At 36.9% G+C, this 14249-nt stretch overlaps 1 protein-coding gene across 1 annotated transcript in view; it reads left to right on the top strand.

Annotated features, from left to right (window-relative positions):
- Positions 1 to 14249, top strand: part of FBN1 (fibrillin 1) — a 303144-nt gene that overhangs the window by 196075 nt on the left and 92820 nt on the right. Inside the window, exons 19-24 of the mRNA XM_027860924.1 lie at positions 4211 to 4336; positions 6127 to 6246; positions 6514 to 6651; positions 7625 to 7675; positions 10101 to 10226; positions 12702 to 12932. Coding sequence (XP_027716725.1) covers positions 4211 to 4336; positions 6127 to 6246; positions 6514 to 6651; positions 7625 to 7675; positions 10101 to 10226; positions 12702 to 12932 — 792 coding nt within the window. The remainder of the gene's footprint in view (positions 1 to 4210; positions 4337 to 6126; positions 6247 to 6513; positions 6652 to 7624; positions 7676 to 10100; positions 10227 to 12701; positions 12933 to 14249) is intronic.

The raw sequence follows: 14249 nt of genomic DNA, 5'->3' as shown, positions 1-14249 counted from the left end.
CTTATCTGTTTGATTAAAGTGAAGGATATCTGTAATGTGAAAGATTAAATACTATAAATCAAAATATTCGAAGTCTGGCAATAGATTCATGGTCATTATAAAAGTGACTCTTGTATTCTGTGTTCTTTCTTCCCATGATTATTCTTCTAGTCAAGCAGGAGCTGGTGATAGAAGAGAACGGTAAAAGCCCTTGGCCAGGAGTTGGAAGTAACAAAAATAAGAAGGGCTTTTGTGTGCTAATATACCTATGCATGTGATCCCTTATCCCCCCTCTGTCAGGAAGAAGATTGAAAGTAATAGAGGGGAGCCTTTATGTTTCCTATTGATGCTTAGTAAATCTCGAAGAATGATGATTACTAGAGAAAACTAAAGAGAGTTTGAAATAGTAACAGAAAGATTAGGAAGTGACAGCAAATGTTGCCAAGGATCATGGGAAATATAGTTTGGGTAACTTACCCAGTACATGTTAGAATTGCTTTTTAAAAATGAAGAACAAGGGGACAGCTAGGTGGTGCAGTGGATAGAGCACCGGCCCTGGGGTCAGGAGGACCTGAGTTCAAATGAGGCCTCAGACACGTAACACTTACTAGCTCTGTGACCCTGGGCAAGTCACTTAACCCCATTGCCTAGCAAAAAAAAAAAATGAAGAATAGTCATTGAGATTATGATGATGATGATGTCTGTGTAAAAGGAGATTTCATCTCTTGCCTTTCCCAAAAACTTAGTATTCAAAAAATGTATTGTGATTTTAAATTACATTTGATGTCTTTGCATATAAAGTTCACATATACTAATTACAACTGAAAACTGAATTATTTATGCAGTAACCATTTATTAAGCACCTACTCTGTGCAAAGCACTATCAATATTTAGGTGGTGAGAGAAATAGGCAGATAAATAATACGTGACCTTTAATGGAGCTAACATTTTAGGAGGATGATCATTTATTAAATCATTTATTAAATGAGCACTTACTAAACTTCCATTATCTAGCAGACATCGTGCTAGGCCGTGGGAATAAAAGATAAAAAATAAGATCATATATGAGAATAAATATGATGTAAAATCATCAGTAAAAGCTGTACTATTAGTCTAACTCCTCCCATTGTTTTTTTTTAATTCGCCTACTCTATGAGAATTATGCCTGCTGTGCATTAGCTTCTCTATATATTTTTGTACCATTGATTACATTTAACCATTAGAAGGTGATTTCTAGACAACATATACATATATGTATCCATGTGTATGTAACCATATATACACACATATACACCATTTATAATATTATACATGTAATTAATATAATTGCAGTGGCTCTAACTTTTTTGGGTGATGCTCTGCTATATTGTGAACTTGACTTTGTGTTCACTTGTTTTGGTTTACATAGGTCTAAATTACATACAAATAAAATTTAATTTCAAGATTAAAGCCCAAATAATTTAGAATCTTATTTGGTAACATTTCCTCGCCCTAAAATTATCAACCATGTTCTTCATTATTATTGTTATTGTACTCTATTTTACCACATTAGTGCTTTTTTGGGCTCTGGGTTAAATCTTCAATCTATCTTGAATTGAACAACATTTTCTTTCAAGATCTTACACATTTCCTCTGCTTGCCTGCCTGCCCTCTCCTTTCCTTCTCATCTTTCCTCCTTTCTATTTTCCCCTCTGTCTCCCTTCTTTCTCTTCCTTTCTCATTCCTTTCTTTCTTCTCCCTGTCATTAATTTTACCTCTTCTAAATCTCTTTAGTTTCTTTTATTGCTTTTGTTACTGTTATTTGAGATGTATGAAGCATCTAAAAGTGCTGCCTCTGGCCTTCTCAGCATTCTGTGTGTTTCTTGGTTTCCCAAAAGCTCCTCTGGCTTTTCCCACTATTTACAACTACTTCTCAAACTTCTGTGGGCCCTTCTTAATGCTATATACCTGGTATGGTTCCTTTTTTCTCTCTCATGTTCTCCTTCCTTGTCCTGCAATTTGCCTAGATGCTATTTCAAATCCATCTATTTATCTATTCACCCACTTTCATGATCTGTCATGGCCACTTTCTTCAAGCATTTATGTATCTCTTGACTCTTCCTGTAACAAAAAAGTGGGTTCTGGTCATCCAGGTGATATCTACCAATGCCTTGTTTAAGTCTATGGCTGCTGAAATGGAAGAATGGGTGAAATTTGGGAAATTATATGAAGATGAAAACTTTAGGATGAGGCAGCACTAGACATTTAAAACCAATTCCTGCGATTTTTTTCTTTGATGATTGCTTATGCCACTTTTCTTCTCACGTTTACCTTAAAGACTCTTTAGTCTTTGCTTTAAGAAGTAAATTCAGTGGAAATTCTCACTTACATTCATAGTACTTATGCAACAGTGTTTAGATAAGTGGGCTGATGCTTCATGTAGTTTGAAAGATAGGGAAAACTGAAATATAGGGAAGAAGACAGGATGTTTATTTAGGTGGAAAATGGAATTTTTTTTTGCCCTTCTTCCTTATTTATATAATTAATTTACATACACATGTACTCATCACAGGTGATCAAAAAATCCATCCTCTCTCACCCCTTCCAAATTATCATGAAAGTCCAAGTCTAATTTTTGCTTGGGATTTAGGATTAATTACATGGCGGCTAAAGGAAAAAGAGGCTAAAAGAACTGGTGAGCTACAGAATTAGGCATACTCCTACTCTTCTGCTACATTTTTTTCTCTTTACCTCTAGCTGCTACTCTAAGATCTGGTCTTTTATTTCCTCTTCTTTGTGCACTCTATTTACTTTCGAGAATAAAACTTATATACCCTCCCCTCACTCTGAACTTTAGAACAGCTTTTTAGGGTGCAGCCTTTATCCTGGGGCAGCCATAATTTGAGTACATGTGGTATTTTCAAAGTAGACTCAACTGAAAACATGTTTTACTATTTCATCTTTCTAGAAGGGCCTCTCTTGGTTGGCAGGCACCAAAAATCATTATTTATTTGGGCAGTGCACAAAGACACAGGGATGTTTCAGCTCCATCCAAAAATCACCCCTTGGAAAGCCGAAGGGGGAGTCTGGGAGCCAGTGGGAATTCTTACTTCAATGAGAGTTTTGCTTTAGTAAACACTACAAAATTGGATCCATTCTTATCAGGTCAGGGCTTGGTTGTGGTAAAAGGGAAAGAAGTTGTGAACCAAAGGTCTGCCCCAGTCATTTCCCACGCATGGCTCCCAGTGACTAGCTATTTTTTATCTTAACAGCAAATTCCACTGTTCAGGTTGCCAAATGCCTCTGATGTCAGTGTTTGACCCTTTCAGATTGCATTTACACATCTCAAATCATTTTGTTAGGATTTTCCATACATGATCTTCTCATACCCTAAGGCTTTATATTGACTTTCTGATATTTTAAAGGCTTTATAAGCTTATGTCCATGGGCTTGTATGACATAAAACTATAGTAAAGAAGATCAGCGAGTTGGTTCAGGGGTGTTTATGGCACCCTCTACCCATGAGGTACCACAGAGCTAAATATACAAGACTTTTATTTTATAGGAGAATTGACTTTTTAAAATGTCAGTTAATCAGCTGACCAGGATTTCTAAGTAAACAAATAATTTACTTCAAATATATATGGCATTTTGAGTATATTAGGCAATATTTGGTACAATAGTGATGCAAGTAGATTTAATGATGCCTGGGATGAAAACTTTCATAATTACCGTACAGGTTTGTAGACAGTTGAACATAAAGCAGTGGTTTTGACCTAAAATGATTTGAATTATCTATCTAAACTGTCCTGCATAATTACCAGTTCTCCCGATCCTTTGTGATATATAGCCCTGAACTAAGAATCTCCAAATTATCCTGAGGGTGTAATATAGTATCAAGGACCCAACTGTCCCATTTGGAGAAGGGGATGGGGGGAAGAAGCGAAAAATGAAGTTAGTAGAAAGCCTCCTGTACTTTCTGGCAAAACTCAGCAACTATCTAAAGTAAAGGTTGGTTATTTTCATAAAGTCCAGGTGTCCCCATAGACAAGGGAAGCAGGGGGTTGATTGCTGTCTGTCTGATGGTCTGGGACATTGTACCCACATGTACCCCATGTTTATAAAATTAAGTAATTCAAGGGAAAATTGTATTTTTAAAAATTTGCTTTCTCCATAGAATTGAGAACTTAAAATGTTTAAAGAAAGTGTGTTAAATTAGACTTTCTAATTCTGACTCCAATCTTCATTACAGATATTAATGAATGTGCATTAAACACCTTGCTTTGTGACAATGGGCAATGCAGAAATACTCCTGGAAGTTTCACCTGTACCTGTCCCAAGGGTTTTGTATACAAACCTGACCTAAAAACTTGTGAAGGTAAATGCTTTTATGCTATTTGTATAGCTGACTCTTAAGAGTAAAAAATGATAATAACAAGTTAGATAAATGTGTTTAAGTTGATTTATTTAAGTAGTTTCTGCAGATCTTTTCTAGTCATTTGAATCTAGTTAAATGTTTAATCAAGATTCTCTTCTTAGAATTTAGAGTAGAGAGGAAACATAGAAATCATCTTGTCCAACCTGTTGGTTCTTTCATGAGAAAACTGAGGTCCAGAAAAATAAAGCAGTTTACTTAATGTCACAAAGCTTGTGCATGGTGAGCTTGGTCCTTTAGCCCAGCTTTGCTGAATTCCGGGTCTGTGGGAAGGACAGTCTGACCTAGTGGCAAGAAAGTTGCATTTGAAATGAGGAAAACTTGTTTCAAATCCTGGAACTAACACTTATTAAACTATGTGACTGAGCAAATCACTTAACCTGATTGAAACATAGATTCACTTAGACACACAGTCATCATTTATTTAGGCTGCTTTCTCTCTGGCACTCTTGCCCTGCTGTGGCTACTGGGGCTTCATGTACATGCCGGTCAGATATCTCACATCTGCCAGTCTGTTTCAATCCGGTTTTGAGCTACAATTTAAATACTGAGATTACCGGTCCTACCACCAGCACAAAATATACATTAATTTTTTTAAACAAACCTTAGCAGATAGGCTTTTGATAGCACTAATATAGTTTATGCCTAAAGGAAAAAGAAATAACAATGACTTTAATCTTGTAGTTTATGTAATTTACTCTTTCAGTACCATTGTGTCATAAATTTTAGTTTTTGTATGTCATGGAGAAAGAAGTATATGAATTGTTTGGAATGTTGTTAGTGTTTTATGAAGATCAGCACTGGGACCCAGATCCACACAGCCTCTCTAGCCATCTAGCCAGGCTTGGGGCACTTGCCTCCCTTCAGTCCACACAATTCAGTCCTCCTTCACTCACTTTGAATAGAATTTCCTTTCACAACTGGAGTCCCCAAATACAGCTCAGACTGCCCTAGGATTCACACATGAACATCCCCTTTGAGTCATTCTTGCTTTGTTAACATTTCCCCCTTCCCCAAGGTCACAGCTAATGCCTTTATCTGCTTCCACGCAGCCACTCAAACCAAACATTTTGGGTTGAGGTAAACTTTTCAATTAACTTTAAAATTAAGTGAGCCTCCAATTACTACTTGATATCCTAGGACAGTGGGAGAAGGTGCTACTTCACCATAACTGACAGCTGTAAACCCTTTTCCCCTCAGTTTGGCTGTCTCTTCTTCAAAATGTGTCATTACATTGACTTTGATATTCTTAAATCATTTAGCAGCATTTAATAATTAAAAATGGATTGGGATCTGCGATTTCATTGTTACAGGGAACTTCAGATGAGGATGAGGAAACTGTCTACCAATGCAGGTAGTCACCTTTTCTTCCATTTACAGTGTGAGAGAGCTACATGTAGCACTCAGAAGTTAAATGATTTGCTTAGGGTCTCATAACCAGTAGAGGAAGGACTTGCACCCTGGTGTTCCTTGTAACAAAGCCAGGTCTTTATCCACTATACTGTGCTACTTCTCAATGAAAGAATCGAAGATTTTGTTCTGGCTTCAAAGATTGAAATGAAATTTAGGAACCTATGTTAGATATGTACAAACTCAGTGCTTTGGACATTTCAGCTAACCTAGGAAAAGAATCATTTGAGCCTCCTTTATTGAGAACATAAGATGACAAGTGAAGTCATTCATTCATTCCTGAAATTAACTTTAGCCACAATATAGCTATATTTTTGTTTCAGATATTGATGAATGTGAATCAAGCCCTTGTGTTAATGGAGTATGCAAAAACACCCTGGGTTCCTTTGTTTGTGAATGTTCTTCTGAAAGTACTTTAGATACAACAAAAACTATATGCATAGGTATGTATTTATTTAGATATTACATTTATTTTTAGTCATGTATTAAATGCATTTTAATGCCAATTTAACATCAAAAAGTGTCACTAATTATGTAGAAACTGAAATGTTATGGTCATTATGATAATGCCAGCTGTATTTCAAACTATTATTTATATGGTGGGAACTTTTATGTAAATAAAGGTAGCATGTTCAGTTACATTTTTGATGCATGAACCTAACTAAGTAGTATGTTTTAAAGTGTTTGAATCCTTCCCCTTTCCCATCCAGAAACAATTAAAGGCACTTGTTGGCAGAGTATTGTTGATGGAAGATGTGAAATCAATATCAATGGAGCCACACTGAAGTCACAGTGCTGTTCTTCACTGGGTGCTGCATGGGGAAGCCCATGCACACCTTGTCAAACAGGTAAAAAAGATGACTTTATTTACTCCTTGGCCCCATTCTCTTTTATCACCTTTCTTCAGTGGCTAAAAGGCTAAATTCCTTTTGGAGAAGTTTATTTTCTCATTTTTTCTGTCCCATCCAACTTTAAAAAAGCAAAATAGATAGGCAGGTGGACCTGAACTGTAGACCAGATGTGTCTGTATCAGACAGATTGAGCACATGGGAAAGATTAATGATCCCAAGTGCTTAAAAATAACAAATAGTTTGATTAGGAGCCAAAACCTAGTATGATGACATTATTTCAAGTTCTGATCTATACTTTATAGAGATTATTGATCTCATTACCAGTGGAAAAGTTTACCTAATCTGTTCTCGTAATGCTGTCATGTCTTTAATTTTGACTTTTGTACACAGTTGAGAAAGAAGCATATGAATTGTTTTGAGGCCCTCTGAAGAAGCTATAGATAGGTTTAAAAAAATCCTAGAGTTTGGGAAGAAATAGAATTAAGTGGCCATAACTGCACTACAGGAAAATGTTCAGTGTTAGCTGAAATTCTTTGATAAACTTGTTTATAATTTAGGGTTTTTTGGTTTATTAAAGTTCTTGGCATGTGAATTCTGAAGATTGTGAAGTCTCCGTGTTCATCAGCACTTACCAAATTTTCATGATATATTTAGAGTAATCCTATAGTATAGTTCATGTTTTTAGATTGGTTGCTGTTAAGAAATCTGTAGCCATTTATTCGCTTAGACTTCAGTTTATTGTGCTGTATTACGGGTACCTTGGGGAATTGAGTGGGAGGCAAAGAGACTCATTTCATTATTAATCTTCCACGCCTATACAATCTCAGAAAATGCTTTCAAGTGATCTCAGACTTATTCATAGGAACAAAATTCAGTTCATGTTCCAGTTGTTCTTTCATGTTTTGTACACTGTGTCATAACCAGAGTCTGGAGTTCAATATTCCAAATTTGTATATTTATTTTTTTACAGACCCAATATGTGCTAAGGGGTACTCAAGAATTAAAGGAACACAGTGTGAAGGTATTTATTGCTATTTGTAAACTGTACATTATTCTCCATGGGAAGAATGTGTTGACTGAATTGGTTAAGGTTGCCATGTAACTGTACAGTGCAAAATATGCAGTGAAAGAAAAGAGCAATAAAAGGACAGATGTTGATTTCACAAGCCTTCATTCATTCAGCCGGCAGACACTTTTGCCAGTGTCAGAACATAGTGGCCAGAGAATAAGGAGACCTCAAAATGCGTTAGTCCCAACCTTAGTTTACAGTAACTACAGATTTCAAAACACTGTGTCTGAAGATGGGAACAAAAAGTAGTTTTTAAAGAGTGGTGGAGAACATTTTTTTGTTGTTATTGTGTTGTGTGGTCACACGCATAAGTGCGTGTAAGACCAAATAACATTACTCTTTTCATCCTCCCTATAAGTCTAGGTGGGCTTCTTCGGTCGTCTGTTCCACTCACACAAAATCCCAGATAGCCCTAGGTCATCATGACTAACACAACCTGACATGACACAGCAGCTGAAATATTTTAAAAACAACAATTAGTCCCATATGTGGGACGAAAAGAAGGGTTTTTTTGTTAAAATAAAGAGGAACGCCACAACCCCCTCCCGAGATCTTGCTTTCCAAATGATGACTGAATCCTTTGGCACTTCCTTAATCCAGACCCACTGTACATAACTTAAATGACCTCAACAGAACATTTCAGTGCATGTAAGTGACCAGAAAAAAAAAAAAAAGAGAAGGTGACTCTCTACCTATTCCTATTCACAAGGAAAAGCACAGGACATTTTTCAACATTCCTCTGTGGGAAAATTATTTTTCCAAGACATCAGGTCTTCATCATTTCTTTGATCAGTATTTAACTTGATAACATTGACAAGGACCCTATGTTGTCACAGCTCAGCATCTTCCAAAAAGTGTTCCTTTTTCAACCAAGGTGCATGTCTTCCCCAAAGAGATTACAGATAATTCTACCAAAAAAGGGAATAATAGTGCATTTGGGATAAAATAAATGGAACACAAACACTTGTTGATTTCCATTTCCCTTTCCTACCTGGAGTCACTAAAGTCATCAGAAATAGTGATCCCATTGTCTAATTAGTGGGCAGTTACACCTTTTCCAGTAGTTTCCCAGCATTACTCTAGGGAGTCTCACTATCTGACATGTCTGTCATGAAGGAATAAGACTGTGACTGGAGAAGGTATAGAATTATATAGAAGAGGAGAATCTTTAGCTTCACCTAGTCAAATTTCACCATAGGTAAATTTTCTTTGTTTTTCTTACTCCCTAAACTGGAAGTACATTAAAGCAAATTTACTTTGATGTTTTGGGGTGCTTTTCATTTTCTTTGTTCTCAGTGATTTGTCCATAAAGTGCCACAACTGTATTTAGTCCAAGAATTAAGTTCAGATAATGGTTCCTGGAAAGTGTTTTGTTTCTTTCCTGACCATTTAATTAACTGACATCTCCCTCTCACCTTTCATGCTTCTCATCTAGATACTCAGAATGAAATAAATACCTTGAGAATCTTTTTCATCTCATTGAGAATGTTCAAATTTAGGACATATTATTTTGAACTACAATATTCTTTCCTGCTATCATTATTGCATGTTGTCTTTTAAGAATATATTAAAAACACTAGCTACTCTCCTTATTTCTACATGATTTATACAGAATAATTCCCTCTTTTCTCCTTCATACCTTCTCATGATTTGTTGGAAAGAACACTGGATTAGAAGTTAAGAGACCTAGGCTCTTAACTAGGACCTAGGCAAGTAATTTAATTTCTACAAACTTTAGTTTTTTCATTTTTAAATTAGAGATCATAATTCTGCCCTGTCTGCCTATACTAGTTCATTAATTTTTAAGCATTTAATATGCACACTGCATTAAGCAAGGTAGTATGGGGGATATGACTATAAAATAATCCACAGTCCCTTCCCTCAAGGCGCTTAGAGTTCAAAGTATTCATTCTTAGTATTATTGTGGAGTTCAGAAGTAATATGTACATATAAGCATTTTATAAGCTATAAAGACCTCTACAAATAACTTATAATTCTGGCCTGTTTAGTACTTTCTGATGTCAGGCAGCATGTAGCACGTTCTTATTTAAGAAGCCTGCAAGGCTCTAAGAGCTATCCTTGAGAATTGTTGTTAGTTCCCTCATCCCTAAACTGAGAATTACTTAATTGCTTCATTTTATGACAATATTGGGAGCAGTTCCTGATTCAACACCATAGTGATTCCACAGGGGGTAGTTTTTTTTTTGGCAAAATAATTTATGTGCAGCTTAGAAGAGAAAGCCACTGAGTAATGGAGTTAGAGGGTAACCTAGTGTGCCAATGCTAGAAAGGAGTACCTTTTTAAAATAGAATGAAATGCAATGATATTTATGCAAATATATTTTTCTGATTGTGTTCTGGTTTTTTTCCCCTTCAGATATAAATGAATGTGTTGTATTCCCGGGAGTGTGCAAAAATGGCCATTGTGTCAACACTTTGGGATCGTTTGTTTGCCAGTGCCCCAGTGGGATGACATTGGATCTCACTGGAAGAATCTGTCTTGGTATGTATTTGTTTCATCACTTCACACATTCATACCTCTTTTTACAGACTGCAAAATTTCAGTGGTTCAAAGTACAGATAAATCTGACAAAACCCAAGAATTTTAATTCAGTCACCTCCTGATACCCTGGGCATATGGGGTTTGGTCTCAAACTTCATTCTTTGCGATCAGAGAAGATATCCTGTGAGTTAATAGAGAGGTTAGTCCTTTTGCATGTGCAGTACCTACTTTATAGGAAACCATAGGTCATCTGAATCTGGACAAAGGCTTTAAACCAACTTTAAGCATAAGTGGCAGAGGATCCTATGAACATCACCTAACCTATGTGGGGTGCAGTGTGATTTGTGGCTAGCTGCTAAAGACAGACTGTTACTAGTAACAGTGACAAAAGTTTGGGCAGGAAATCCCTATTGATACCAGTAGTGGTGATCCTCTGAGCCCTGAATGCCCTCCCCTCAGCATTTCCAGGGCTCTGACAAGAACAGTTTTAGAGAAATTATCACTGTTGCCTGAGTCTCTGGTCCTCTGTGACATAGGAGATGTGTCCAGATCTATAGTGTATCTGAAACCATATTATAATGAACAGAATCATGTGGGGATTCTGCTGTATTTAATTAAAGGATTTGGATCACTTAAAAAGCACAGTGTGGTCTAGAGAATGGAATTTCAATCGTTGGAATCAAAAGCTTGAGGTTCCATTCATTGCTGAGGAAGGTCAGTTAATCCCATTCCAAACCCCAGTTTCTTAATCTATAATGAGCCTAAAGGCCTTAAATGGAAAGGGCTCTGATGTGTGTTTTGCAATTTATTTTTAAATTCTCCTTTTTAGTGGTAAAAACCTAAGTAAAGAATTGCCAAGGGGGGCTTCAGAAAGTCCTATTTATATTAGCTAGAATTCAGATATTTAGATGAATGTTGGATACTAGTAGAGGCTGACTGGAAAAGGGAACATCATTGTGATACTTTTATTTGTATATCTTTAAAATAAATGAATTCATTTGATCTTCACCATGACCTTGTAGCAGGACAGGTATTACTATTCCTGTTTCTTCCAGAGGAAGAAACTACGGCTCATAAATTCAGTGTCTTTTCTGTGGTTACTCAGTTGTTGAGTTGTGGAAGATGAACTAGAGTCCAGATCTTAGCATCCTGGACCATAGCTCCCCATGAATTTGGTTTTATAAATAGATAATGTTTCTTGTTTGTATTTAAAGCTGTACACAACTTTTCCTATCTCTTTACACGTGATTTCCTTCTATATCTTCTGAGATCCAGACACATTGAATGATATGCCTGCCTAGAATTCAGTCCTCCTAATCTCTGTCTCTGGTTGCCTTCACAAGTCGGCTCAAATGCCGCCTCTCTAGAAGTCTCTCTTGATCTCTTGTGCTGCTAGTGCACTTATTCACACAGTTACCTTTTATTACTTTTGTGTGTATTCTGCATATGCATGTCTTGTCTCCTTCATTAGAAGGGAAGCTCCTTGAGGACAGAGATGATTTCACTTTTTTGTCTTTGCATCACCATTGTTTCCCACAGTGCCTCATATGGAGAAAGTACTGATTGGTTGTCCACAGGAGCGTGTGTGTCATTGTAAGGGTTTGTGGAAAGTGATATGTGTAGGAGGGGAAAATGTGAATTTGGTTTGGCTTCTCATCCCTTCTTTCCCAGAAATGGCCCGTAGGGGACTGAAGCACCATTTATCTCTAGGTCCATTTCAGACTTTGCTTGCAAGCTCCCTGAGAGTGGCCTGTTGTAGTGGGCAGAGCCCTGGTCCTGTAGTCTGGAAGCTCTTGGCTCTAATCCTACCTTGGAATTGACTAGTGGGTGACCCTGGGCAAGTCACTTAATCTCTCTGAGCCTCAGTTTTCTCATCTGTAAAATGAGGGGATTGCAATTAATAACCTGTAAGACCCCTTTCTCCTCTAAATCTGTGGTCCCTATAATTTATGACTTTTCCTTTTCCCACTTTCCACCGCTTCCCAGCTTTCAGAGAAACTTCCCTTTCTTTATCCTTCTCATTCTCAAAATACTACCTCCAGTGAGTAGAAGGTGCTGGTGCTAGCTTGAGACTGTCCTAGCATGCATAAGTTATTTTCAGGCAAGTGAGCAGATAAATATCTGTTTGTGGGAATCAATAATATACACATCTGTAGGAATGAGAAACACTGAAGTGAATTTTGTGAGAACAGCATAAAGTCCACTGAACAGACAGAGGACGGAAGAGCTTTTTCTCTTCTGTTTGACAAATACAAAAGTGATAATTTTGGGTCAGAAAAGCAAGGGAGTCTTCATGTACTAAAGACCTCCATTAACAAACCTGACCTCTTACTGGAAGGAGAAGTTTCAATTCAAGCCAATATGAATTTATTAAGCACTTACTATGTGTAGAACACTGTGCTTCCCTAAGTGGCAGTGGTTTTTAGCTTTGAAAATGATGTGGTATTTTTCACCTTCCTTTTATTCACTTAACAGATATCCGCCTAGAAACTTGCTACCTGAAACATGAGGATGAGGAATGTTCTTTGCCTGTTGCTGGTCGCCACCGGATGGATGCATGCTGCTGTTCCGTTGGGGCAGCCTGGGGCAGCGTAGAATGTGAGGAGTGTCCAGTGAGGAATACACCTGAGTATGATGCTCTTTGCCCTAGAGGGCCTGGATTTGCCACAAGAGGAGAGATTATAAATGGAAAACCTTTCTTCAAAGGTATAGTATTTATAAAGGTTGATTTAAATCAACAGCTATAGTAATCCAGAACGAATTTACCTTATCCAGTGGAAAGGAGATAATTGTTTATCCAACTTAACATTACCCAGAGTATCCTTGCTATATTCACAGCACATGGTTTTGTATCGGCTATTCATTTTTATCCAGAATGTCTTTAATATTTGGCTTTTAAAGAGGAACTGTTTTTCAGTGTATCTAATAACTTCATTGAAACACAAAAATTTGAAACCAATGTACAAATGCCACTTCATTTGTTCAATTTATAAAAATTTATGTATTGTTTTGTTTGAGGCTAAGAACTAGTTTGGGACAAGAAGGGACATTACTCTCATTAAAATTGTTAGTCTTGTTCATTATTTTCTTAATGACTCTCCTAAATGTCTTTTAAGTAAATTCAAAGGAACTTAAATTGTCCCCCTTTAAAGGACTAAGATAAGTCATTGTCTCCAGAGAACAAGATGCTCTTGAGATTTAATCTGACTCTTCACCACCCCCCATGTCCCTCCCCATCCCTGCCAATATAACTTGTTATTAAGTAACAGTCAGAACTTCGATATACTTTTTGGATCCCAGGTGCTTCTTTCAGCAGTGCCTCCCTTGGGAGTGTGATACTGCAAGAGAAATCTAAGTAGCATGTAGAGCATACATTTCTTCTTTTTCTCACTTGCTCTAGTTGGTTGAATCTGGGAGAGGTAGAGGAGGGAAGAGTATGGAATGGAATAAGCATTCATATAACACCTGCTATGTGCCAGACACTGTGCTAAGTGTTTTGCAAATATTTCATTTCATTTTCACAGCAACCCTGCTAGGTAGGTGCTTTTATTCCCATTTTATAGTTGAGGAACTGAGGTAGAGAGAGATTATGTGACTTGCCCAGGGTCACACAGCTAGTAAATGTCTGAAGCTGGATTTGAACTGAGGTCCTTCTGACTCCAGGCTCAGCACTCTATTCACTACACCATGTAGGTGCCTAGATGCCATCTAAGATATTAATGGAATCTCAATAGAATCAGATATTTAAAAAAGTAGAATTATCAGGCTTGTACGTTTTTGTTAATTATTGACATTTTTGTATGGCACCTTATTTGGAAAGCTTCCTTTTTTAAAAAACATATACAAATTTCCAAGAAAAAAGCATTAAAATGGCACTTTATTCTAACATGTACCCAATTGGTTGCCATATGTCTAGATTATAATCTGCATACTTTGGACTATATGAGGCAGCAGCTTAGAAGGTTCATTTAAATGTGCTATTGCATTCCTTTTTTTTTAATAGAGGAATTTTCTAAAATGCTA

Source organism: Vombatus ursinus, unplaced genomic scaffold (genome assembly GCF_900497805.2).
Source record: "Vombatus ursinus unplaced genomic scaffold, bare-nosed wombat genome assembly UNPS02014335.1, whole genome shotgun sequence".
In the NCBI taxonomy this organism is placed as follows: domain Eukaryota; kingdom Metazoa; phylum Chordata; class Mammalia; order Diprotodontia; family Vombatidae; genus Vombatus; species Vombatus ursinus.
This window is presented reverse-complemented; position numbering and strand designations above follow the sequence as displayed.